This window comes from Peromyscus eremicus, chromosome 14, assembly GCF_949786415.1.
Source record: "Peromyscus eremicus chromosome 14, PerEre_H2_v1, whole genome shotgun sequence".
Taxonomy (NCBI): Eukaryota; Metazoa; Chordata; class Mammalia; order Rodentia; family Cricetidae; genus Peromyscus; species Peromyscus eremicus.
The window spans coordinates 74,942,354-74,969,350 of NC_081430.1; the positions used below are offsets into that span (position 1 = coordinate 74,942,354).

Genomic DNA, 26,997 nt, shown 5'->3' on the forward strand with positions numbered 1-26,997 from the left:
ACTACGGAGTATACACTAGCAATCAGCAAATGCCGGCAACAGAGTGGGCAAAGGACAGAGAAATGGAGCCCGAAGACAGGAAACCCTTCACTGGGATCTGCTGACCACAGCCAGAGCCAGGGCTGGATCACACAGTGGCGACAAGTTCCAGGACTGGAGGCAGGAGGGCAGGGAGGCTGTACTGGGCTGTGGGTTTAGTACCAGGTAAGTCGCTCTTGGTATTTACATACAAAATAGTTGGCTCTGTTTCTTAGAAATACACACAGGAGGAAATGAAGATTTGATCATTGCTTTATGAATCTGTCGCTTTACAATATCGACATCATCAGAAATAGGGGCATTTCATTCAGATTCAAATTTCAGTAGCAGGAAATAAATATCAAAACATCATCACTGGCCCTTAATACAAAACCTCTACCCCACCTAAGACTCCCTCCCTGTCCCACCCACAAATAACCACCCCACCACTCCCGGGAGGGAGGCCGGCTCACTGCTGCCATCTCCTATACATACCAGTGTCACGTGACCCTCTGTAAGGCTGGCTCTGAAGAGTGAAACATGCCAAGGACTCTGCAGATCTGTCCCCGCTTTCCTTTACACCAGACTCTCCAAGAATCTGGTCTCTCAACAGGAGTGACAGCTTTCCCAAAAAACAATCCTTACAGGAGAGGGGCTTAATTCTCATTCCTCCAATCTGGTCATCTTGTCAAAGTAGAGCAGTTCGAGATTCACAAAGTCCACCCAACAGAGGTCGGGGACTGGGAGGGAGGGCCTAGCGGGCCAGGCGTCCTCCAGGCACACACTCTGAGGGCTGGAGGAGCTGGGGGCGTGGGCAGGACACCATGTACTCAGAGGTCTGGCCGGCTGTCTGTCCTCCACAGAAAGAGCTGCCAAGTTAGGGTGTTTTGGTTTAAAATTTCTGGTGGGGACAGGAACCCCTGAAGGGAATACATTTAAAAATAGTGGACACAGGGATGGGATGAGAGCTGTTGTCCAAGAGCGTCTATGCAAAAACAAGAATTAATAAAGAGGAAAGGAAAATACAGAGTCTTTCGATGGTTTTGAGGGTTCTAACGATGAACTGAGAGGAGGAGGAGGAGGAGGAGGAGGAGGAGACGATGGAGACGACAGTTTTTATTGCTGGCCTGCCCCGCATGGCTTAGCTGGCCTCCATCCGGAGTTTCTTCCTGCTCTGGGGCTCTTCAGGCTCGGACTCTGAGCTGGAGTCTGAACCCCCATCGAAGGCAGAGATGGTGCCGCCCTTGGCGTTGGTGTAGAGGCTGCTGTCTGAGGAGGGGTAGCTGGTCTGCAGCTGGGCACTTGACCTTGCCTTCTCCAGTGCACGGACTAAAAGGCAACCAAGGGAGCATGTTACCACCTTCTGGAGATCCGGAGAAACCAAGTCTCAGACTCAGGGTCCAGCCTGTTCTTCCTAAGGGTTTGCTTGCTGGCCCCCAGGGCACTGGGTGGCTCAGAAATCATTCCCTTCTGGTAGCCGTTCCCCCTTTTCCTTTCCCAGCTGGGCTTGGGGGCCCAGCACACATGGCCAGCCACTCTGCCACACCACCCTGAAGAGAAGGCTTGTGATGAGACAGCGTCCTGCCATGGACCCAGCAGAGACCAGAGCAAGCGTTCCCTGTTGGATGGAGTAATGCAACGACAGAGGAGAAGCGAGCCTAGCAATGCCAGGCTCCATGAAGGTGTGACGGCCTGATGACAGCAGGCAAGGAGGACAAAATAGACTGGGTCAGAGAAAACTTTGGGCCTGGTTCTCATGAACAAAATCCACTTGGAATGACAAGCTGGACACTTGGAAGCAAGTCACCAATACACACAAAATACCTGGGCTTTTCAACAGACACCCCTACATGCAGGCTGCTTGGCCCATCATCCAACCCACTGCCGCCGCCCGCTGCCCATCCCTTGGTTCAGCTCAGCTTGAGCCTGGAGGATCAACCCTTCATGTTATTTATTTTATGTGAGATGTTCTAACCCAGGCGGTTACTTGCATTTCCTTTTACTTGCATCTTCCATGAGGGAGGAAGAGAAGTGAATTCCCCAGGAACAAAGAACTTGATCAGCTCTCGCTTTCCCCTGTGGTTGTAGGAAAAGGCGGGTGTGAGCATTGGAGAAGCAGGGGCCTGGCCCATAGGCTGCCCTGATTGGACTACTATTGACAATGGGGAGGGCTCACTGTCCCTGAACTCCTGGAGACTCTGGTACTTACATGGCACATTCTACTCCAGGGACCTCAAAGCTCTGTTCAGAAACCTGATACCAGGTGTGACCCTTACTGTAGGCAGAGCACCTGAGCCCCAAGGAAGGGAGAGATCAGGCCAGAAAAGATACAAGCCTTTGGATGTTCAACTCCCTAGCTCCTCCATCTCCTCACTGGAGGGTCTGGTCCTTCTCAGGATGGCTCTAACACTCAACTTCGAAGGCCCGTGGAGCAGGGCTGAGGATGCTTCTGAGGCATGGTCCTCTGGCTCTGCCCGAAGGCCCAGGTGTGAAAGCCCCAGCCTGGCCGGGCACAGCAGGGCCAGTCGCCCCATGAGCGTGGCTGCTCACCTTGTTGCTCCAGAAGAGCATTCTGCCGCTTGAGGTCATCAATGTCTTGCTGGTGCGTGTGGTTTTTCCTTCGCATATACTGGATATACTCTGTTGCTTTGTCTAGGATTTGGGCCCGGGATGCCTGTTGCAACATGAGAAAAAACATGGGACAAATAAAGACCAGGCCTGAGTAGTGGGAGAACCATGTCTTTCTCTGGCAACAGCATGAGAAGAAAAAAAAGACTGAAAACAGGAGGTTGGGCAAGATGGAAAAGGCTGAGGAAAGAGGAAGGGCTAGCTACGGCCTTTACTCAAGGTGTCACGTGATTCCCAAACTTACCTACACAGATCTCAGCTCTAGCAGGAAGCCTAGACTCAGAGAGCCCCACTGGCTTCTTTAAAAGCACCACCTAGACTGTGGCCGGCCTGGGCTTACAGTCTGTCCGACTAAACTTGTATCCCTCTGGACCTTTTTCTGATAGTTTTTGTTTAGGACAGGGTTTTAAGGTCAGGCAGGCTCCCAACTGTTGGGATTTCAGCCATGAGCCAAACTCTCAACCCTCTGCCTCTTTAAAGTCTTCAGCTTGCCCATGCCTGAGACAGGCCAGCCTTGAACTCACTACGTAGCTGAGTCTGCCACTCACGCCTTTCCCTTTTAAGTGCTGGGATAATTACTCCCAGTTTATGTGGTGCTAGGAATTAAACCCAGGGCTTTGTACATTCTAGACCTGGCTTGACTCCATCAGGAGTCAAAACACAAAGAAAACTCTAGGCCACATACACTCTGCTAGGGCCTGGCTACAGGCAGCCGGTTCAGAATGACAAGATCATAGCTGGCTCGGAATAAAGGTGGGTACATCTTTTTCCATCACGGTCTTAGACTTCACCAACCCTTAGACTCTTGGTAAGTAAGCTCAGCTGAACAAGGATCCTGCTGTATCACCATTTTTGTCTCCTGTCTAAAGAGACTCTCAGGAAAGCTGTAGGTACTTGATGTCAACACAGGAAGGACATGTAATTGGGCCATCCCAGGAAACAGCCACACCTCTACGATTATAGTAGGCAATCTGGGCCTGGCTCATCAGGGGAACAAGTAATAAAGAAGTCAATAAAATGGGTAACAGGTTACTGTTTACTGTGCCTCTAGAATCACAGTGTTTGGAAGATGCCCAGCATGTGAGATGGTGCAAAATCAAGCTGAAGGCCGGGCAGCACAGGAGCCTGAGTCTAGCATTCGCTCCAGAGGCTGAGTATTTAGGCGAGCTTTGCACAGGTCTGCATTACACCCCAGTGCTCCAAAACCACCCGAAAACAACAGGGAGGGGAAGCAAAGAACACACCAAGACTCAAGCTGGTAAACCTGAATTTACTCCTACTAAATCCTAATGAAAACTGACAGACTAACTTAGGGTAGGTGAGGTGAGCTGTGCAAGGCCTGAACTTTACCAGTCCTTGAAAACACTACAATTTCCAGGCTTTCCTCTCCTTCAAGGTGATCTGCTCAAGAGGAAATCATTCATATTCAATCAATCATTTTTATCTGCTAAGAGTTATGTGCAAGGCAGACACTGTAGGGAAACAAATGTATTAGTCATGGCTTCTGCCCATAAGCTTATTTACTGTCTAGTGGAGAAGATAAGTAGTACTATATGCAGACAAGCACAGGCAGTGATGACGAGTGTAACCTGACTAGCAGATTACAAATGTCATTGAAAAGGCAGCTTCTGGCTAGGGAGACAACCCACCATGTGCTAGACACTGGCCTTAGCCCTGCACAGGCCCCAACACCTCCACACGAAGTAGTGAGCTCTGCATTAAACCAAGGTAGAACTTTTGAGAAGAGGTCAGAGCAGCCCAAGGACACGTGGAGAGGTAAGCTAGGTGTGTTCCTTTAACTGAGTGTCAGCCTGTGTAGGAGGAAGGAGGTGATCCAGCAACAGATACTTCAGTGGGTCTCATTTCCTTAAAGAGCACACAGTTGGCAAAATGGGGAGGGACCACAAATTCTAAGGACTAATTGAAATACCTTGCCTCTTTGACAGAAATGTAACTGAAACTGCCTAGCAGGGAACGGCAGGTTGCAGGGTAGGGATTCAGGAGACAGAGTTGTCTTACCTATTTGTACCCACAGACATTCCTGTCCTAGACTAGAAATTCTCTAGCCTCTCTATCACTGACAAATCCTTATGCAAACTTACACCTCAGTCTCATTCACCCAGATCTGCCTTGAAACTGATCTTCCTGACTCAGTCTCCCAAGTACTGGGATCCTAAGTATGCCAATCTCTTTTGAAGTTGCCTATTTTAAAGCTGTTTTTCTAACAGCTCCCAGAAGGCTGCATTAGTTCTTAAGCACATGTGTGCATCTGGGACAAGGGGAGAAGGCAGAGTCTGAAAACGAGAGCACTCACCGATGGCTAGGGTCGACTGCTGCTGAGCAGCAAACCGCACAGGCCCGTGTGCTCCCAATTTCTCTTTCAGATACTCAGAACCAGAACCAGGAAAGCAGCATCAGGAGAAAAGTGAGTGGTAAACACAGCAAGCCAGAAGTGGGAACATGGTCCTCTAGGTGACAGCAGTTTTCACTACAGGGTAGCTTTCAGTGAAGACTAAATTATAAAGGCCCAAAACAGTGCTTTGGGAACAGGAGGGCCCTAAAGAAGACTGTACTGTTTTTGTTTGTTTTTAATTAAAAAAAGTTTTTGAGATAGGGTCTCACTACATAGCGCTGGCTGTCCTGGAACTCACTCTGTAGACCAGGCTGGCCTCAAACTCGAGATCTACCTGCTTCTGCCTCGAGTGCTGGGATTAAAGGCGTGCCCCAGCACACCCAACTGACTGGTCTATCTTAGATCTAAACCCAGTGTTCAAGGCATCCCTAATGCTAAATACAACACAACCCTTCCTCTAGCCCCTGTTAGCTAAAAGCAGGAGTGATCTGGGTCACATGAGTAGGGTACCCTTGGCCAATCAACAATTCCAGAAAAATGGTCCGGTTCACTTTATTTTGTCCTTTCCAGGATGCTCAAACAGTCTAAAATAAATAAATAAATAAACAAACAAACAAAACAAAAACAAAAAACCCACAAGACAGAATGCCACAAAATATGAAATTTACATCCACTCCAGGGGAGAAAAACAAAGGTTAAAGTCAGAAAATGCTAGATTCATCTGCAGTCTACACACCTCATCTTCTCACACCACACAAGACTACGTGAGCAGCCACAACTGTATGGCATGAGCAGGGCCCCTCCTGGCCTTTATGAGTTCATAGTACTCAGACAATAAACATGAAGGGCCTGGGATTTGTGGCCTGGACTATGGAATGGCTCTAGGCTTTCAGTTTCTGTTTTCTGAAAAGGTTCTCGGTCAGCTGAGTCAACTGACAATGTTCACAGGAGTCCTGTGACCACACACAGCACGCTAAGTCAACGTGCCCACAGATCAACCACTGCCTTAGTAAGCACCCAAATGGTTTTTTTTTCTGTTTAGTTTTTCATGTTTAAAAAGCACCAATTCTGTCTTTCTGAGTAGAAATGGCTCTTCGGAATAGTTTGGACAGAGCTGCTGGACAGGAGGGATTGTGGCTGAAGGGACTAAAGTGGTAGCTATGCTATATATAAATAGCAACATGGAGAGTCACAGAATAGATGCTGGGCAGCCTTGCCAGTTCTTGTTGCAAATCCATCTTAAACACAGAAGTCAGAATAACCAGTACAGCAGAGAAACTGCAGCGGCTCACACTGAGTGCTAGCTGCCAGTACTAAGTACCCCACACAACTTTCCCTGCAAGGAGACTTACCCCTTGTTAGTTAGCCTGAAGGCAATATCAGGATTTGAACCCAAATCTCAGATACACTCATGTTTAGGAACAGAGGGGCTGCAGCACTAACTTAAAAGACAACAGAACTGCAGAGACAGGGTTGTCATGGAGAGGAAGTGAAGGTGAGGACAGAGCTTCGGGAGAACCACTGATGTGCCTGCGGGGCAGCCATGAAAACCCTCGTGAAGGTGCTTTCCTCCAAGTAGGATCAATCCACACCGGCGCAGGCCTGGGCTGAAAAGCAATGGCTGAAGACTAGTCCTTCTGGTTAAAAAGTAAGAGTGAGAGACACAACAGGCAGTCCTAACAACCACCGGCTTGGAAGAGCAGCAGCATCGGAGAACACTGCTGTCCACAGGTGAGACCTGAACGGCTCCCAGCAGAGAAGGGAGAAGCTGGTGAGGAAGAGCCGAGCCTGCAGATGACGCGAGCAGGATGGAGGAAACAATCCTCCGAGGGCAGGGGTGGGAGGGTCGGCTCCCGCAGTGCAGTGCGCTGCCTTCACCTGCCTCTTGACAACTCAGAAAGGGGGTGGGGCGCGCACAAGGCACAATGGAGAAGACTCCAGGTTTGTAGGAGGGGCCTGAGAGGAAGGCAGGCCAATCCATTCTCTAGAGGTACACCCCTTTCTCAGAAAACAGCTGACCTACCCACGTCCCTTGGCAAAAATCTCCATTTCACATAAGAACTCAAAGCCTTCAAAGCAGCTGATTCTAGCTGGAATCCTAAGGCTTCATATGATTCCTGAGGTTCATCAACACAGCCACGGCAAGGTTATTAAGTCCTAGTTAAAGCAGTGGCTCCCCACAGTCTCCATACAAGGCCGGTGTAGAACTCACACAGAGGAAGAACAGCACACCCAAATGCTCTTCCTCTAGCAGCCACTCCCCACCCCCCACCCCACACATTCTAGTCCTCAGTCTTACCAGACTTACTTGTTTCTGTATAAAAAGCCAAACTGGTTTAGACAATAGGGCGTGGGAGGCAAGGTGGAGCACAGTAGCCCCAGATCATCAGCATCAGGAGCACCTCTGCCCTTCCCTGGGGGCCTAAGGCCAGTAGCTTCCTAGTCAGTGCTTCTCACAGCCAGATGCTGGCTGGGCCTGGCGGCCCATTACAGCTGCTGTAATCCCAGGATTTGGGAGGCTGAGGAAGGAGAATGGCCAGTCTGGTTACAAATAAGGCCTGCCTTGAAGAGTTGTAAGTGGGGGAGAAGGCAGGCAAATCAGGTGCACATTTCTGTTGAATGAGCCACTTTCTGGAAATGAAAACTAGCAAATCTGCGTAACAAATGTGGGTCTCCTTTAAACTAGCTCACTCTAAAATGGAACCATCAGTGGTGGCGAGGGCAGCTGAAGGCTGTGAAGTTCCCTAAGGGCTTCAAGCTTCCAGGCCCGTGGCAGGCCTGGCTGACTGCAGGGCAGACACAGAGATGACAGACCCTTGCAAGACTTTGGTTTGAGGGTCAAGAATTATTTTTCAAACCTCATGGGCTTAAGTGTGACACTGGGACCCTGACAGAAGGTGTGGCACTTCCCATCAAACTTGTCCATGAAGAGCAAGTCCAACTCCTAGTTCCCTGAGGAGGAAACAGGTCTAGTGAATGAACATGTGGGAAAGTATTTACTTTCAAAGGTAAGAAACAAAAATGTAAAAGTAATTACTAGTTTTTGCCTCAGTCATCCTCTGAGAGGCAGAAACAAACAAAAGGAAACCCAGTGATGGTGAAATTGAGACAGTCAAACTCTAGGGAAAGACTCCAAAAGGTACAATGAGATAATGAGATGAAGACAGTCGTCCTGGAGGCGCCCTGGCAATACGCAGCACAGCCGTGACGACTAGCCTCCAGCCAACTCCTGAGAAGGGATTCTGTATACAGGATGGCCACACACGTCATGCTCTTCATTGCTACGTTATACATTTTAAAAAGTGTACAAGACCCACACTGATAACAGAAATACTCCTCATCACTAAACACGAGGGGTACATCGTTTGCAGAAAAAGCAATGGCAAGTGTACCTACAAGGAGGGCAGACCAGAGTGCACAGACCGACACCCAGTCCCTTGCTTCTTAGACTGTCAGCTCTATGCATTAGGGGCTGCGAGTTCTCACCTAGCCCAGGATAGCCTCAAACCCACTTAGTAGCTAAGGCTGATCTTGAACTTCATCTCCCAAGTGCTGAGATTACAGGTGTGCACCACTATACCTGGTCAGCCAATGCTGGGGGTGGAACACAGGGCTTTAAGCGTACTAGGCAAGCCCTCCATCAATGGAGCTACATCTACAGCCTCTGGGGTGAAAATGAAAATAGCAGCTTTGGTGAGGAGAAAAAAGGAGGGAAGTCTGACATTTACTTTAAGGTAGTGACCATCTTCTGTCACATTCAACTGGAGGATAACACAGGGAGTAGAGTGTACTCCAGTACCCAGTGTCATCCCACATGAGCCACAAGGCTAATGGACACTTGGAGGTGAACAGCTGAACTGCAGTGACCACAGTGTAAAAAATAAATAAATAAATAAAATGTAATATATATATAAAATATTCTATTCTTAGTAAAATAAATAAATAAATAGGGACTGGGCATGGTGGGACACCCCTGTAATCCCGGGACACCCTTGTAATCCCAACACTCTGAAGGTTGGAGGCAGGAGGATCAGGAGTTCAAGTCTACTGTCAACTACACAGTCTGAGGCCAGCTTGACTACCTGTGACCCTGTCTCAAAAAAAAAAAAAAAAAAAAAAAGAAAAAAAACAAAGAAACAAAAACAAAACAAAACAAAACAAAAAACAGGCGAGTGGCTGTGGCGCACGCCTTTAATCCCAGCACTTGGGAAGCAGAGCCAGGCGGATCTCTGTGAGTTCGAGGCCAGCCTGGTCTACAGAGTGAGATCCAGGACAGGCACCAAAACTACACAGAGAATCACTCCCCTCACCCCAAAAGCCAAAAACCAAAACACCTTCCTCTTTAAAAGAGAAAAAAGGCAGTGCAACCACAAAATAGTATTACATTTTCAATAATTTTAAATATGGAAACTACCTCTCCATTCCTGCCCTCTACCCTTTCCAATTCACGGCCTCTTCTATAGATTCTGCTGCTCCCACCTCTCACCTCACAGTCAGAGTTCTGGGATTACAGATGTGAGCTACTACCTATGGTTTTACGTGGGTCCTAACTCAGGCCTCAAGCTTGCACTGCCCCGATTTACCCACAGGGCCCAGCTCCTAGCCTTTATAAAGTTAACTGTATTCACAGTAAGCTCTGTTTAGATAGATCTGTGGTTCACATTAGATGTCTACCGGACAGTACAGACTATCAAAGAACCTTAGGAAGAAGGGAAGCTGTAGCTGTGTTAGAGAAAAAGGCAGATCTCTTTTTTCTTTCCATTTTTCTGAAGGTTTAGCAATTTTTTTCAAAGACAAAAAAGAAAAGATAATGTTAAAGGGAAGGTCTAGATCAGTCTTTACCTTTCTCAATCTCAAGAAACAAAGAATGTTAGTAAGTCCCCTGCTCCTCCTCAGGGAAAGCATCACCCCAGGATCTTCAGAGAATTTAAGTTAGGAACATGGATCCATCCCATCTGCCTTTGCAAGCTGAGCAGGGTCAGGCCCGGTAAGTACTAAGACAGGAGAGCCTATGAAGCCAATGGAATTAAAAAACAGAGAAGTGTTTAAGAGAGAGGATGGAGGTGGAGACTGGCAAGAGTGGAATGCAGGCAGGAGATAATGCCAGGACACGGCCCTAGAGTCAGACCTTATCTGGATCCTGAGGCTAGAGCCTGACCTGAGGAGGACTTCAGGAAGTTGACAACGGCATTTTGGGACAAACAGAGGAAGCAAACACACTCTTCCATGATACTAGGAGGACTGCTAAGAGAAAAGAAGCAAGCAAGGCTGAGTCCTTACCTGATTGGTGCACTAGAAGACCTTGGAGGTCAGACACAGAACCAGTTTATGAGAACTGAGCAGAAGCAGCAGAAGCTGACACTTGCCTAAATTGGAGTTTGGCTAATGAGTAATGAGGTAAAATGAACAGGGCTATGGTTTGTAATCCATTTCAAAGACAATCTTCTAACAGCCCAGAAGTGATGTACTGAAGGAGTTGCCTGCCCTCAGGGAATCCACAGGAAAGAGGCATCTCCCAGATACCAGGGCAGACACAGGGCTCCTCCACTAGGCCTGAGAGACAGGCTCCTGCCTTGGTGGTCTAATGAAGGCACAGCTCTGGCAACAGTTAGCAAAACACCAGGCAAACACAAATACTGCTAAGATGACAGTGGGGTGGAGTATTTGCCAAGAACCATCACGCTCTTTGCCATAACTAAGCTATTTGCCTTAAAATACACCTGCCTTATTAAGGACCTCACACTTTACTGGAAGTGAAACAGATCAGCTCTGTCTCTGAAATGTTAGATGTTACCCTCTTTCCCTGCAAGAGAGCTAGACCCTCAAGAGTAGCTACTACCTATTCGGTCTTTCCACTTCTACAGCACTCACAGGGTCTCAATCACACAGACACTCACTCACATGAGTCTTTAATGTTTCCGAACTCTTACTACAACCACAGACGGACGACCTGTCACGTGCTGGACCTGTGATGACGTACAGCTCCCGCACTCTCACACCCAAGTCAAGAAACTCTGAGCTGAGTGCTGACTAGGAAAATTCCCCCTTCAGACAGGCTTTCATGTAGCCCAGAGTGACCTCAAACTCGGCAGATAGCCAAGGATGCCCTTGCTCTCCTGAGCCTCTTGCCTTCGCCTCCTAATCACTGTGACAACAGGCATGTAGCACCATGCCTAGCAAAATCCTGGGTTTAAATGCTGCATGCAAGGTTAGATTCTTTCCATGCATATCTATCAGGAAGAAATCCACAGCATGACTGCCTGAGAGAACACTACAGACAATAAACAGGCATTTAAGAAGCAACTTTAAAATGGGAAAATCCCTACAAACTGCTGCCCAGCTGCAGATGGCAAAGGTAAAGCAGCCTTCTGCTGCTATTGTTGGCCATGGTAAGCGAAGGTGAGTGGCTATACACACTCTTGACTGACACTGGGTTAATTCATGGGCTAGAGCGTAGAGTTTTACTCTCATAAAGACAGTGATGGGCTGTCTACAAGGTCTTGCCTCCAACTACCAAATCAACAGTGAGCTCAGGGCCTGTGAACCATTGAGTAACATACTCCCTAGAACCCACCTAAGGATTATTAAAACAAATAACTTCTAGCAAGAGAAGTAACGTCTTTTCTTGATAGCTGATGTCACTCTCATTTTGTCACTCTGCCTGACTGGCCCTAACTTCATCCCATCTTTCCCAGTGAGCTCCAGCTCCAGTTGAAAACTACAAGAGAAAATCAAGAAACACCTTCAAACAACAGAATAGGAAGGTCCACCCCCAAACCCAGGACTGAAGACAAATCTAAATAGATCACGAACTGGAATGATCTACTCTCTGGGGCTGAGTGGAGAGATGTGATGTCAGAAAGAATAGACTTTAAGTGACCCTCAACTCTGCATTTCGGTGTAACCCCAATAAATCACTTGGAGTATTTTCACAGTAACTCCTATGTGACACACTGCTAACATCAATGGATCTATCTCAAGAGAGCTCCCAAGAAATGACAAGACTGAAGTATTTGAGATTTCCTTTGTTGTTTTCTTTCACAATTCACACACATATATAATGAACTTGGAGCATATTTCCCCATTACCTTCTCCATCTCTTCCACTGAATCCCTCTTCTTCCCAAAACCTTCCCCCTTTACTTGCGCGCATGTCCATCTGTCCGTCCTACTGCATTTAACTAAGGTTGCTAGTGTGAGTAGGGGTAGATTTTATTTGCTTGAGATATGTCATGGCTAGCCTAACAGGCTTTAGACCTGTGGCAGTCTTCCTGCCCCAGCTTTAGTGATGGGATTACAGGTGTGTACAACTCTACCTGGCTTGATTTCTTTAAAATACCCTTAGATACTTATCCTCCAGCACTGTGGTAAGATGGAACTCGGCAGTCCCGTTCTATTTCTTGTTCTGGGACAGACTAGGGTCGTGACCTTAGCAGGCTCCTCATCTCTGATAACAGCAGGAGCACCAGTGAGTGCCCAATGACATGTGTGTTTCAGACAGGGTCTCACACAGCCAGGCTGGCTGAACTCAATATGTAGTTGACAAGGACCCTGAACCTCTGCTCCTCCTCCATCTCCTTAGTACTGGGGTTACGGGTGTTCAACACCATCCCCAGCTTACTGGCCTTTTCTTTCTTTTTTATTTTCTTGTGTGTGTATGAGAGAGAGATTCCCTGGAACTGGAGTTATAAGAGGTTGTGAGCCATTACGTGGGTGCTGGGAATTGAACCTAGGTCCCTGAAAGAGCAGCATGTACTCTTAACTACTGAGCCATCTCTCCAGTCCCTCGGCTTCTTAACAAAAGAGTGAATATTCTTTCACAGAGGGTAGGAGGAACTAGTAAAGTCTCACTCTATAGCCTAGGCCAACCCTGAACTCATAGTCATCCTCCTGCTTCAAACTCCCAAGTGCTATGATTACAGAAATGAGGAAAGATGGGCATTCTTTATGATGCGCCCTCTGACTGACACTAGAAGTGAGGAGTAAATGGAGTTTGTGTCTTACATGATGATACACTTGTGTCATTCCAATAACGAGGACACTGAGGCAGGAATAATGTCACAAATAAATTCCATGTCAACCAAGGCTACCTAGGGGCTTACAAGCCTCAGTTACAGCATGAGACCCCGCTTCAACAAACAGAGAAATAAATAATAAAGTGTTTTCCTTGTGCTAGACGGAGTGGCACACACTTGTAGTCTTGGTGACCGAGAGGCTGGAGCAGAATTATGAGTTCTGATCAAGCTACACAGCAGAAGTCCACACCAGATTTGAAAAAGACCAATTTTTCTCTCCCATCCCCTAGGTTTTTGGTTAGGATCCAATTTAATCAATGCCAATTTTTCTTTACTAAAAACAAACAAACAAACAAAAAACAATAAAAAACCAAGCAGAGGCAGGAGGACTTGGTGAGTTCAAGGCCAGCCAGAGCTACATAGTGAATCCCTGCCTCACAAATAAACAAACAAAAATAAGAACAAAGTAAAATGTTATATATGTACATAACATGCCTATGATCAAACTCATTCCTTTGTATATTTAAAGACACACACAAGGCCAGGCTTAGTGGAGAAAGCCTTTAGTCCTAGCACTTGGGAGGCAGAGGTAGGCAGATCTCTCTCAAGTTCAAAGCCAGCCTGGTTTATATAGTGAGTTCTTTAACAGCTAGGACTACATAATGAGACCCTGTCTCACAAAACTAAACCCCCACCAAAAAAAAAAAAAATCATATTCATGTGAAACAAGATCAAAATCACTCACTCACTCACTCACTCACTCACTCAATCTCAGCATCTGGGAGCCTGAAGCAGGAAGATTACCATGAATTCAAACCAGCTTGGGAGCCACAGAATGAAACTTTATTTCACAAAAACAAACAAACAAACAAACAATTCTAAAAAAGGCTTGGCTGGACACATATCACATAATCCTGACGTTAACTGTGGAGTCACCTGGAACATAATGATGCGGACATCGAAGGAGACTCAGATCAAAGCTTTCCCTTCAACAATCTGAGCTAGGCTCTCTAAAACTCACATGGAACAGTCATTTCACGACTACTTACATAATGTCACAACTTTAACCATTGCAATTCAAATCAAGAATGAGTCAATTTCCTTTGGTTCCAATACCACATTTTAAGAAGAAAATTGCAACACATAGTGAGAAGTCAGTCTGAAAGACCAAGGGGTTCAGGAAGTTGTGGCTCCCTGCACCTGTGAAACGGTTGGCAGACAGAAGACTAATGAAAAGTCATGCCCTTCACAAGCGAAGAGGCTGGTTCAGCCAAAGTTAAGAGCAAGCAGGACAAGGACTCTGAAATAAGAACAGCAGCTAGTAAACTGACAGACAATCTGGTTCTCTTCCCCCTTTATAAAAAAGGCTAAGCTGGGGCACTTAGGAGGTAGAGGCAGGAGATGAGGAATTCTAGGTCAGCCAGGCCAGCCGAAGATACAAGAAACCTCGTCCAAGCAAACACACAAGTAAGTTACAATGCAGGACCTGGTGCCACCCTCTCCAGCATTCGAGTTTCCTCCACTGGCCTCTGAATGATCCTTAGGCCCTGACTCAGAGCTGCTGTTACACTCACCTTCCTCCTGCCTGTGATGCCCAGCACCAGACAGATGGACAGCTCTTCACTTCCATGAAATCTGCTCAAAGGCCATCTTGCCAGTGAGATCTGTCTGTCTGAACTCAAGTTCCACCATCCCTTCCACTTTAACTTCCTCCATAGTGCACAGTGCACATGCTCCCGTGCACGTGCTCGCTCGCGCGCTCTCTCTCTTTCTTTCTCTCTCTCTCTCCCCCTCCCTCCCTACACACACACACACACACACACACACACACACACACACACACACACACACGAAGCCCTGGCTAGCCAGGAACTTGCTATATAGTCCAGGCAGGACTCAAAAAGATCCACCTGCCCGTGACCTTCCAACCTTCCAAGAGCTGTGATTAAAGGCGTTTGCCACTGCCAGGCCTAGCCAGTACTCTTATTTCAGGGATTCCTTAATTTCTATCATTTCCTTGCTAGAATAAAAGACTGGTCTTGTTATTTCTTGCGAAGAACAGTGGCTGGTATGCACAGACCCTCAACAAATGTTTGCTGACTGGAGTAAGTGAAAGGGCCACACATGGCAACTATTCCATTTGTAAACTACCACATTCAAACCTCCAACTTCTTTGAAGGATTTAGTATCATAAAACTGTAAGGACATAAGGAAGAATGTACTAGCAAGGTAAGACAGGCTGAATAAGGAAGAGATACAGTTGTGGCTTGTGACCTGCTCTTTCAGTATGCCTCAGAATCGTCTGACGGCTTGTTCCGAGTGCGTGTTCCCAGGTTCCCCTCCAGGAAGTTCATTTAGTTTGGATGTACGTGGTTCGTGGCCCACCCCTTGAGAAACACATCCTCAGTATCTCATTACACATGAGGCTTAGATCAAGGCAGCTCTTGTCCATGTAGCTCACCGAAATGCTGTTAGTGGACACCATGGTATACAGAATAAGCACCAACAGGTCAGACATGAATAAGAGATAATCTTTTGCACAAAGGGTGCGTCTCTACAGTCATAAAGATTTCCTGTGGTGCTCAGTGTTATACTCAGGAATGTTGTTATTCCGGTAAGTACCTTGGTTCAAGGCCATTAAATCGAGTACACACTAAGTGGGCTTAACCCACAGCAGATTCTGGTTTTGTAATACTGTACTTACATGGCCTATTCTCGTTTTCCCTTAAGCTCCGACTTACTCCATATTTCAACCACACAGAAGGCCGCATCATAGACAAAATATAAAGCAGAGCTTTTCAACCTTCTTTAAACATGAAAAATTTAATCTTAGATAACCAAACAAATTCAGGACCCCTACCACAGAACTAAAGAAGTAAAGCCACTTAAAGTACACCTATGGGTAAAGACTGCTTTTATTAAAATAGTGTTTCTTGCCGGGCGGTGGTGGCGCACGCCTTTAATCCCAGCACTCGGGAGGCAGAGCCAGGCGGATCTCTGTGAGTTCGAGGCCAGCCTGGGCTACCAAGTGAGTCCCAGGAAAGGCGCAAAGCTACACAGAGAAACCCTGTCTCGAAAAACCAAAAAAAAAAAAAAAAAAAAAAAAAAAAAAAAAAATAGTGTTTCTTCAGCCAGGTATAGTAGCACAGGCCTGTAATTCCAACAGGCACAAGAGGCTGAATCCTTAGTGCAGGACAGTATGGCTATACAGTGAGACTCTTTCAAACAAACAAGCCAACCAAGTGTGTTTGTGGACACTTATATTCTCAGCACTTACTTGGGAGATGATGCAGGAGCATCATAAGTTCAAGGACATCCTTAGCTACATAGCCACTTCCAGGCTAGCCTAGGCTATGTGAGACCTTGTCTCAAAAAAATAAATAATTGTTTTTCTTTTTTTTCAGTGTTGGGATCACCCACAGGGCCTACACACAGTAAGTAGGCATTCCACTGCGGAGCTCTCCCCCCCTTAACATTACATCAATAACCGTCAAACAATACAAGTATTCTCCCCAGTTTACCATTTACTCTACGGAAGGGCTGCAGAAGGCAGCCTGTTACACAGTGTCAAGGGTGGAACTCACTGTGCAAACAAATGTTTTCTCCATATTCCAAGGAGTGACCTAACCCATAGGCTTTTGCTCAAAGCTTTTGTTTCTTGAAGATAGAAATAGCTGGTTCCTGCCTCTCCAGGGAAAAGAGCAGTCTCTAAAGGCCTTTAGGGAGGAGGAGAAAGATTTTTACTTCTTTCATATGAACACGTCTCCTAACTCTTGTTCCATAGCTTACAGTGCTCTTTATACATCTTGGGAAGAGTAGCTGCCAGGGCTGGAAATCACTGGTGCCCAGGCAGGTTCACAGCCCTGCCTGCAAGTGTTCATTTACACTAAGTACTAATGCTGAACTGCACAAGAGAAATTCCTATGGAGGTTTAGGGAATCACTGGCCTGGGGAATCTTTAGTGATCACAAACTAATTATGGACCAAGTCATATACTACAGTATATAGTTAAAATAATGCCATGAATGACTATTTATTTGCCTAGCATATACAAGGTCCTGGGTTCAATCCCCAGCACCACCAAAGAAAAAAGTAATTAATTACACGTACCTCCAACTTTGAAAGACCATTTTTAGGGATGTCTCACAAACAGCTCTATTACAACTGCTGTTGTTTTTGCTAAAGATAATAACAACTGAGATGTGTGGTACTCTTCCAAAGAATCAAAACATAAGAGAGTCCATGCCACCTGACTCTATTTCTTCACAGAAGGGAGGGGTGTCCTGGTTAAGTCCCAGAGCCAACTGGCTTTGTCAACAGACTCACCTTCTCTCCTTGGAGTGATGGGACTGAGTCCCGCAAACTGTGAAAGCTGTCTTTGATGTGGTCCCTACGTTTTCGTTCCAGTGCATTATGATGAGCCCGTTTGTCAGCCTAGGAGAACGAAGAAAGAGCATGTTAGGAATGCCACTCCTTTTACAGGTGGATGTGGTGAAGCCTGGAAGTGTCTGCAGTCAGCGCTGTCCCTGGCAAGTGGACTGGGAAAATTTGCAGCGTGAGGTGGACAGTTAGGAGTCTCCAGAATTAGGCTCTGTTAAAGAGGGAGAAAGGGGTGAGCAAGGCTTGCAACAGGAACATCCAAAGTAGCACGGTGGATCCAGCTCATGCACAAGTAAAACCAAAGTTATTCAAGGGGACAAAGTATGATTCTCCTGCAAGTGTCCCCGACCTACGTGATGGAGCAGATGCCAGTCTGTGGTTGCATGTCACTAAAGAAAGCTCCAGTGGGCACCTTCATGAGATACGGTTACTCTACCGTAAGACTTGGGGGATGCTTCTGTCCACATAAAACCCACCATCCCATGGCTCTGCTCCGACACCTCCCTGCTAAAAGTCACTATCACACCTTCTCAAGTCATACAAGAAAGCTCCAAACCTCTGGAAAACTGAAATGCACCTGAGGTTATTATGTCATAGCTGACAGATGTGCCAACTGCATTTGGGTTTCCTCTCACACAGGCGGAGCCAGAGGCACTTCTTAGGCAGCAGACCTTCTGACACCTGCATGCTCTTTCTTCGTCAATGCCCTCAGGCACCTGCAGCAGGGCAGGCCCATTTGGCACTTTCCTAAATACCCTCCTCACCAGCCTTTAACCTTTCCTGCTTGGAATTATAAACAGTCAGCTGGCGAGGCTCCGGACTGCCTACCAATCAGGAAGGGGCAGGCAGTAGCACAGTGCTGGGGAGCCCTGCCAAGGAGCTCCATCTCCCTCTACACAGAAGACAAGGGCCTACTTGAGCAAGAACTTCACCACCTCTACATCAGGAATTCCAGAAATCCTCTCCTGAGCATTTACCCTGACTAGAGCAGGCCGTGCTGAGCTAGCCTAAAGAGTCTGTCTCTACATTAGAAAGTGACCTGGCTAGTAAGCCCAGACAGAGGGCCAGGAATTTTGAAAATGCAACAACCAGCATAAACTTGGTCTAACAATGCCACTTCCAATGAATCCTTGTATTAGAAAAGATGGGCAGACAGAAATCAGACAAGAGCCATGAGAAGAAAAGGACTTGAAATTCTTCTACTATCAAATTCTAAAAGTCTGTGACTCCCTCTAAGGGAAGTGCCTGGAGCCTTTGTGGACTGTTTTCCTCCTGATTTCTCAGGGGCCTCACCTACAGTTCTATTAAATGGGTACACGTTTCCATCCCAGCCACGTCCAGAAGATGGAGCACAAGCTGGGAAGATTTCTAAACTTATCCCTTCTTCCACCTCAGTTCACTGTGAAGCAGAGCATTTTCTCCACTAGTTATACAGAAAATAGAACGAGCACTCTGGAACGACAGTCAAGCTTGGAGAACCAGCTAACTTGGGAGTAGCGGCGCTATGTGGTATCACACAACACTAGGACAAGCCACCCAGAGCTGTCCTCTAAGAGCAGTGTAAGCTGGCCTGGAGGAACTACACATCAATGCCCAGGTAAACTGGCCGGCCACAACAGCTGAGGACGCAAGAGATCCAGGACCAATGTTTGGCACACACTAGCCCCTGGTGTTTGCTCTATAATTTCTAAGATGGTCTATTTACATGCAAACCCACTGCTCAACTTTGGTCTTCAGCAGCAGCCCAAGATACTCCTGTCTACTAAATCACTCTGACTCCTGGCCCTCCTCCCAGCTCAAGAGCTGTGCACAGAAGCAGGGACACCGGTTACCCACAATGCCTCTTCTTGATACAAATAAAATCCTAATTGTCTGTTTTCTTTCTGGGAGAACCCTGAAAATCTCAAGCAGTTAGAACTAAGTTGGACTTGGTTTCCTGTGGACCTGTGCTGTAAGCAAGCAGCTAAGTTTACCCTAACTCACCATCACCCCCAGGATACACCACCCCTCCCATCTGCCGAGCACTGAGAGGACTCAGCCGGACAACAAGTCTTTTGGTTGGAGGACTGTAGTGAACTTGGCTGTAGACCACGAGCAGAAATCTCGGCTTCTCATCTGGGGAGTCAGCCAAGTTAGAAGTTGGCTCGGCTAGGGAAGCCAGCAGGCCACTGCCTGGTAGAAAGCCTGGGCTGGGGACTGTTGTTCTCCAAGCAGTGGATGGAATTTCTGTGGCGGTTCCAGACCCAATTTAACTAGCAGAACAGTGGAATCTTAGACCAATCCCCCGTGCCAGGTCTACCCCTTAGCTGTTATGCCTGAACAGAGAGAGCCGCAAGGATGGATTTGTTTTCCCTCTTTCCCAAGCCTCATTTGCAAGCACACGTGAAAAACATGCGGAACTCACATGCCTGATTCCAGGCAACTCTGAGCTAAGTGGCATTTCTAGTGCTTGCAGAGCATAGGAAAACCTGACACCCCTTCACACAGGCCGAGAGTTCTCCCTGGAAAGTACTTCTAAGCTGCAGATGAGGAGCATACCCCTAGCCTTGCATGATGGGCCAGTGGGCAGGCTTCAAGACTGCCTTGTCAGCCATCTTCTCTCGTGACAGCTCTTTCCCAAAAGGCTAAGATTTCAGAATTGAAAAAGAAAAGCCTCTCAGCTCAAGGTACTGACAGAGCTCCTCCCCTGAGCTGTCTTTTTAAAGCAGCACAGCAATTACTGTAGTGGACCAAACAAAGCAGCTCAGATGAGGCACCTTCCTCGACCGTACCGAGAAGTGTCTGGTCATGCACACACTGGGACCAGCGGTACCACTGTGGAGAAGGAGGTCACAGAGGTCTTCTTGGGCTATGCCACAGGTTCCTAAATGACTCCCCTATCCACCCTCTAGGAGCAGTGGCTGGACACCACATGCTCTTCAACATAAGAGTTGCAGTTTCTGTCCTATTGGAAGCACCAGGGTCTCTGTGGTTCCAGAGAGGTCCATGGATGCTCACCAGGAACTGTAGTACCAAATTGCTTCTGGCTTTGAGGTCTATGCCAAGGTTTTTACTCAGTCTCAGTTTTAGTTCCACCAAACTTTTCCACGCTGGCAGACAGAAACAAACTCTTCACCTATAATTTGTCCACTTCTCACACTAACGAGCACATGTATCTGAGTGCTGCTCAATGTTGAAAGCAAGCCTTTCCTTAGTCGCTAAACTGGCAGGACACAGAAGCTAAGGAGACCTGTTCAGAATTGAGGAACTCTCTCAAGAGTATTTCCTTTCCACTTATTGCACAGACTGTATCTACATTCACGGCATCTCACTAGTCAACAGCCTGTTTCCTGCAAGACCTAACATGGAGAAAGAAGTGTAGCACCGTAAAAGGATGTACAAGGTTCCCCAGAATGACATTCTTGTAAGCTACCTGACACCTACCTAACTTCCACATAGAGGGAATCTCAATGCCAATGTAGAAAACCCTCTACGCAGAGGGAATCTGTGTCATCCTTAGTGGGCATTCAGTATATTTAGCTTAAGAAATGTAAAGGCTGCACTTTAGGAGGAGTCACTTGTAATTATCAGCTAGCCTTACTGAAACACTGAAAAACACAAAGCTTCCAAATTCTCATAGAGTATATGTATTACTTCTGATTGATAAGAATCAGATCAACTAAAAAAATTTCTAAGCATCTAAGTGCTCATTTAACAAACACAAAAATTATAACACGAAACAACTGGCGACTGAACCGAGCTAAACTAAAGTCTCCAGCAGGCAGGCAGTTCCTGCTGTGTCTTTCCAGACTCTTCCGTCTGAAGCCCACGTCGGTACACATTTCTGTGATCCACAATAAAAATACCCGTTTTTGAGGTCTCTCCCATCTTTTGGTGCCTGAAGGAACTTGGGAACATTACAACCTACACCTGCCATTACACTACCCACTTAAGAGGAAGGGGGTCTTGGTTAGGACATTAATTGAACGTCAAATTGAAGTCAGGCTTGACAGCGCACACTTGTAATCCCCACACTTGAGAGGCTGAGGCAGGAGAATCACTGCAGATTGGAGGCCAGGCTACATGGCAAAACCCCATAACCCTCCCTGCCCCAAATGAAGATCAAATAGGATTCTTTGATCAATTCTTTTAACCTATCAGCCTCTTGATAAAACAAGACAACTCTTTAAAAACTTAACATCACCTTTTCCTTTTCCAGGCACACACAGGAAGGAAGCCTACTGCTTCTGTCACCAGAGCCAACACTCTGAGCAGAAACAAATATGCATCTTGCAGCCCTCCTGCCGTGCGGCTGATCCCAGGTAAGACACACAAGTTTCCTCAACTCCAGCCTCCAAAGTGGGCAACTCCCTTCCTCCCAAGTACACTTCAACGTCTAAAGAAGCAAAGAGCTGGGAAGTTACAAATACTTTAAACCAGAAAGGTCTAGAAGTGGACACACAAACCTATTTTAAACCAGCTACAATACTAGTCAGTCGGCAAGTGTTGTAACTGCAACATGCTGAGTTCATCAGATGGGAAGGACAAAACATAGAGAAAGGCCTCAGGCTGACCAAGTCAGTAATTCTACATTTCACATATACTTTCACTCATTCCCAGGGAAATTTTCCAAACAGAAATAAAGCAAAAGGAACCGCTTGCATAAAATAACCACCAAAGAAACTTATCTTTAAAATACAACTTATTCTCTTAAAAAAAAAAAACCAAAAACAAAAACAAAAAAAAACACCAGTGAGATTCTGCAATTACCAAACTCAGTAGTTAGTGTTTAGGGTTACTTCCTCTAAGAGCTCCCTGTTCACTGGAGAGGCTGCTTCCGTGTGGAGGGCATCGGCAAATCAGTTTCACTTTCTGTTACCCTCCTTTCTAAGAGTGAGCTCAATGTCTGCACTTCTCATGAGGCTTCAGATACTGTAGTGATGTTACAAAATATGGTCATCGTTTAATGTTAGGACCCACAGGACATTTTCCAAATAACTTGGGCTTTTTTAGTCAGGGTCTCACTCTGTAACTCAGCTCAAACTCACGGCAACCCTCCTGTCTCAATATCCCGAGTGCTGGGATTACAGGTGTGAACCTGGGCTTCAAATAATTTTAAAAGTTCTTCTGCAGTCCTAAACAGTTGTTCAGAGTCCACATCTTCTTTTTTTCTTTTTAATGTTTGTCCAAAGACAAAACTTAATAGCTTTCCCCATTAAAAAAAATGTATTTATTATTTACACTAAATTTCAATAAGCAAATAGATGTACTCACAGGGATGGAGGAGGGACCCATGTTTCTACTCCATTTGTGATAACTGTTCAATATACTGTGTCTATAATATACCTGCTTTTTCTGTCTATGCTATCATGATAAACTTGTACCAGATAAATCTCAACAAGTATATCAAATTAAAACAAAGGGTCTCAAAGTCCTTGGTTCAATCTCCAGCAACAATGAAAATTTCACTGTCTATGTCCCAAAATGAAGGAAAAAATCCTAAGCAGCTTAACAAAAAAAAGAAAAGTAAAACCATCCAGACAAAGCAAGATCAGCCTCATGGGAAAGGAGGCATTTTGTAAATTAATTTACATCACCACCCAGGTGGACACTTTAAAAAGCAGAAGGCCTACAACAACTCCTTATCATAAAATAAGAAAACTTAGCTCTCATTGAAAAGCAAATCTAATTCCAACTCAAGGATGATTCTTCAAAACAAGCCTTACCAATCCTCACCCTCTAAACCTGATCAAGCCCTGGAGCAGACCTTAAAACTGGAGGCTTGGAGGAGGAAAAGAAACTGCTTTTTTTGTTCTGGTTTTGGTAGAACAGGCTCAAATGAAAAGTACCAAGTCCATACTACTAAGAATAACAGTACCCAGGCATGGTGGTGCACACACTTAATCCCAGCACTTGGGAAGCTGAGGTAGGTGGATCTCTGAGTTCAAGGCCATACTGAACTACATACTGAATCTCTCTCTCTCAAAGGAAAAACAAAAAACAAAGAAACAGTAGCTGAAAAACAAAACAAAAAAGGAACTGACTTTCAGTAGAAGTATGTGCAACGCTTCATAAAGAAATAAAACATTTTCTTCAGTGAGGATCTCTCAGAACAGTCCTTAAGACCTCTGCCATAAGTGCACTCAGTCAGAATCAATTGGTTCTAGCTGATAATGCTCAGGCAATCTGGACCATCTCTGATGCTCTAATGAAGAGCAGCCACAACTGAAGAACCTGTTTTCACCCTGTGATTACTAAAGTCCTACAGCTATCAAAGTGGTACCCTGCAAACTTGTTTTTTCACAGCTAGGGAGTAAACTCAAGGCCTCCTGGAAGCTAAGTGTCCTACCGAGCTGCATTCCCCAGCAAGCAAGACAAAGGTAGAGGGTTCTTGTTTGTTTGAGACAGAATCTCATTCTGTAGCCCAGGCTGGCCTAAAAACCAGAGCAAGCCTTCTGCCAAAGCCTCCTAAGCACTGGGCTTACAGTACTGGATACAACCCTGGCCTTTTTTTTGGTTTTGGTGGGGTTTTTTTGTATGTTGAGGCAGGGTCTCAATAAATTGCTGAAACAGGCTTGAACTTTTAATCTTTCTACCTCAGCATCCTGAGGAAGGGAGTTTGCAGGCCTGGGCAACCAAGCCTAACTGCATCCAGCAAATTCTTTATAAGCCCCCAAACAGCTGTTCCACATATCATTTAAAAATCAAATAACCAGGAGCTAAAGAGATAGTTAGAGATAGCTTAGTGCATAAAAGTGTTGAGGCCAAACCTGATGATGCTAGGTTCGACCCCCAGACCCACATGTTGGAAGGAGAGAACCCACTCCCCCAAGTCGTCCTCTGACCTTCACATGTGAGCCATGACATGCACAGGATCACATTCACACATTAAATAAATGAATGTAATTTAAAAAACTCAATTAAGTAGGCTGAGGTTATAGCTCCATACAGAGGAGTTGCCTGGCATGCTGAGGGCCCTGGGTTCAACTCCTAGAATAGCCAAAAAATTACACGCACACAGATGCACCAGAAAAATAATAATCTGTTTCTAGCATTTTAACATTTCTCTTGAAGTAGGGAGTATGGCTCAGTGGTAAAGGTCTAACCCCAGCCCTGAGATAACAATAAGATCTGGCAACACTGAACTCACTCTCATATAACAAGCTGCCGACTTTTTAGAAGGGGCACACGTTCCTCAGTACTTCAGTCCTTCCCTCTTCCCTTGACAATCTCATTACCTAATCCCCACAGGCAAATGTATATAAGGCCCTCCCTCTACAACCCTCTTACCATTCCCAATTATCATTCATCGTCGTCTCTGATTTGGATTTATTCTGAGTCTATTCTTTTTCTCTATCTCTAATCTATACCCACGAACTGCTAAGCCTCAGACTCTAAAGACAAAAGATGCTGTCAACTCAAATCCACAGAAACGCCTACAACAACATTAACATCAAAACCCTAATGAAGAAGTTACTGATAACACTATATGGACTCAGCCATCACCTTTCAGCAAACCTGTCTCTTACAATGCCACTTCTCAACAATTTTTTTTCTTCTCAAATGGAAAGTCAGACCGCAAGAAGCTGTGACACTTTCAGGATTTAACATCTGGCTCCTCTCTATTTCCATTTTGTTGTTGTTATTGTTGAGAATACTATGCTTTTCTAGATTGTAAGGGTCTGCGGCAGTCATATGACTTTGGCTAAAGGCGATTATTATTGTGCCTGCAGCTTCACACAACTATGCAGATAACTGCTTAAGGCTTACTTGTTCCTACATAAAACTGACCAGTTTGCTCTGAAATTAACCTTACTTCCGAATGCGCTTTCATTTCTCACAGGCCTGAGCTGCATCCTTCACTGAACACTCCAGAACAACTGAGTTTGTGGCACGGGGCTCGCTCTCACTCACCTACCTACTCACTAGAATCTACCACCTGAGAATCCAGAATCATAGGATTTGCAGCGCCCCCCCTCCACCTCCAACCCCAGCTGACTCCACCTCACCTTAGCGGTTAAGAGGAGAGTTTACAAGAATATTAAAAGTAAAGAACGATCTCTTTTTCTCTCTGACTCCAAAAAGGACCAAAACTGAACGGAAATGAAAATGAAATGGAGAGTAGGAGACGTACCGCAGATTGAAACCTCGGTTGCTCTTCCTGGAATAAGAGAGAAAAAAAAATAGAAAATATAGAAGTTATTTTTACACTTCGCATTCAATAATAAGAAAGAAAATGCCGGCGGCGGAGGAAGCAGCGGGTGGGGAGTCAGCCCGACACCCCTCCCTCCCTCTTTCCCCTCCATTCTCTCCAGGGGGATCCCGCAGCCTAGTGGGGGTCCCAGGCGCCGCCCCTCCTTCTGGGATCCGAACCGGACAAGAGGGGTCCGGAGCATACCGTCTGCTCTCCCCGGATCCCCCTCGGGCGTCAGAGTACTCCCAGTCCCCTCACCCCCAGGATCAACGGGTCACGGGAGGAGGGGGGACCGTGGACCCAAGAAGCAGGTCCTGAGCGCTGGTCTCCTTGCCCAGGATCCGGACGGATAATGGGATCCCCAGCCGGGGAGAGTGGAGAGGGAGGCCTCGGCACCCTCCTCCACGGGAGGAGGCGGGGGTCCCAGAGGCCGCGTGTCTGCTCCCACCTTCAGTCCCAGGAGGCCTCTCCGGACAGGACTGGAGGGGAGCGAGCCCGGAGCGCGACGCAGGCGGTCCCGGCCCCGGGGGAAGGGGACGGAGGCGGCGGCGACCCGGCCCCCTCCCGCCGACGCCCCGCTGAGAGCCCCGGCCGCTGTCCCCGCCTGACAACCCGCACGGAAAGGAAGAAGCCCCGGGACTCACGTCGCTCTCCACCTCGATGTCATCGTTATCGCTCATTTCCTACGGCCCAGGGAGCGGCCACTGCAGCGGCGGCCGGGGAAGGGAGGGGTAGAGGGAAGGGGGAAGTCACCGACAACAACAAGCCGAGTGCCCCCACGCACGCACTCACTCACTCACTCGCTCCCTCACTCACTCACTCACACACACTCACACACACACACAACACGGGCAACAACCACCTCACTGCAGCACCGGATCAACGGCGGCACGCACGCCCGGTCGGCCCCCTGACACGTGACCGGGCTCTCCGCGCCGGGGTAGCCGAGACTTGTAGTCCTCGAGCAGCTGATGGGCAGGTCGGAGAGCGCCGGAGAAACTACAAATCCCATCAGGAAGCGCACACAATCGTCCCCAGCCCCGCTTGTTGACAGAGCGCAGGGCGCCTGCGCGCCGGGTGGTGGCTGCGAGAAGTGGCGCGGTGCTTCCCGGGAGATGTAGTCCACAGACCGCGAGTTGTCAGGAGATTTTCCTCCCCAGGCGGCGGAGAGGCTGCTGGGAAGACAGGACACGTGGAGGGAGCTGGGCTTCTGGAGCCGGCCACAGTCTGAGTTCTGGGCGCCTGGCCCAAGGGATTGGGTGGAGGCTCTGGGGGAGAAGCTAGCTGCCAAAATAACACTGTCTCTTCTTGGCTAGACTGCTTTTACATTGTCTTGTTTAATGCTTGAGTCGCTCCACTTGCGCCCTGGGGCGTAACCCTCCCGGGAAGGAATCACATTGCTGCTGACCAGGGGGCGCGGTCGGGATGCCC

General features: G+C 47.0%; 1 protein-coding gene across 5 annotated transcripts; it reads right to left on the minus strand.

Moving 5' to 3' along the window:
• Window positions 1-1,096: 1,096 nt before the first annotated feature.
• Max (MYC associated factor X) lies at window positions 1,097-26,516 on the minus strand. 5 transcript variants are annotated; one of them, XR_009382861.1, is made up of 6 exons: window positions 26,211-26,515; window positions 25,507-25,533; window positions 17,340-17,447; window positions 2,569-2,692; window positions 2,010-2,094; window positions 1,235-1,347 (listed from the first exon to the last, which is right to left on the minus strand). XR_009382861.1 is itself a non-coding variant. In XM_059279616.1 (5 exons), exons 1-5 carry the CDS (start codon window positions 26,244-26,246, stop codon window positions 1,160-1,162), a joined length of 483 nt encoding a protein of 160 aa, XP_059135599.1. In that variant the 5' UTR covers window positions 26,247-26,503; the 3' UTR covers window positions 1,097-1,159. The 5 variants fall into 5 exon arrangements, 2 of the variants coding, with proteins under 2 accessions (XP_059135599.1, XP_059135600.1); XR_009382862.1 differs by having other exon boundaries at window positions 1,244-1,347; window positions 1,994-2,094; window positions 26,211-26,516; XR_009382863.1 differs by having other exon boundaries at window positions 1,253-1,347; window positions 2,006-2,094; window positions 26,211-26,516.
• Between the last annotated feature and the right edge of the window lie 481 nt (window positions 26,517-26,997).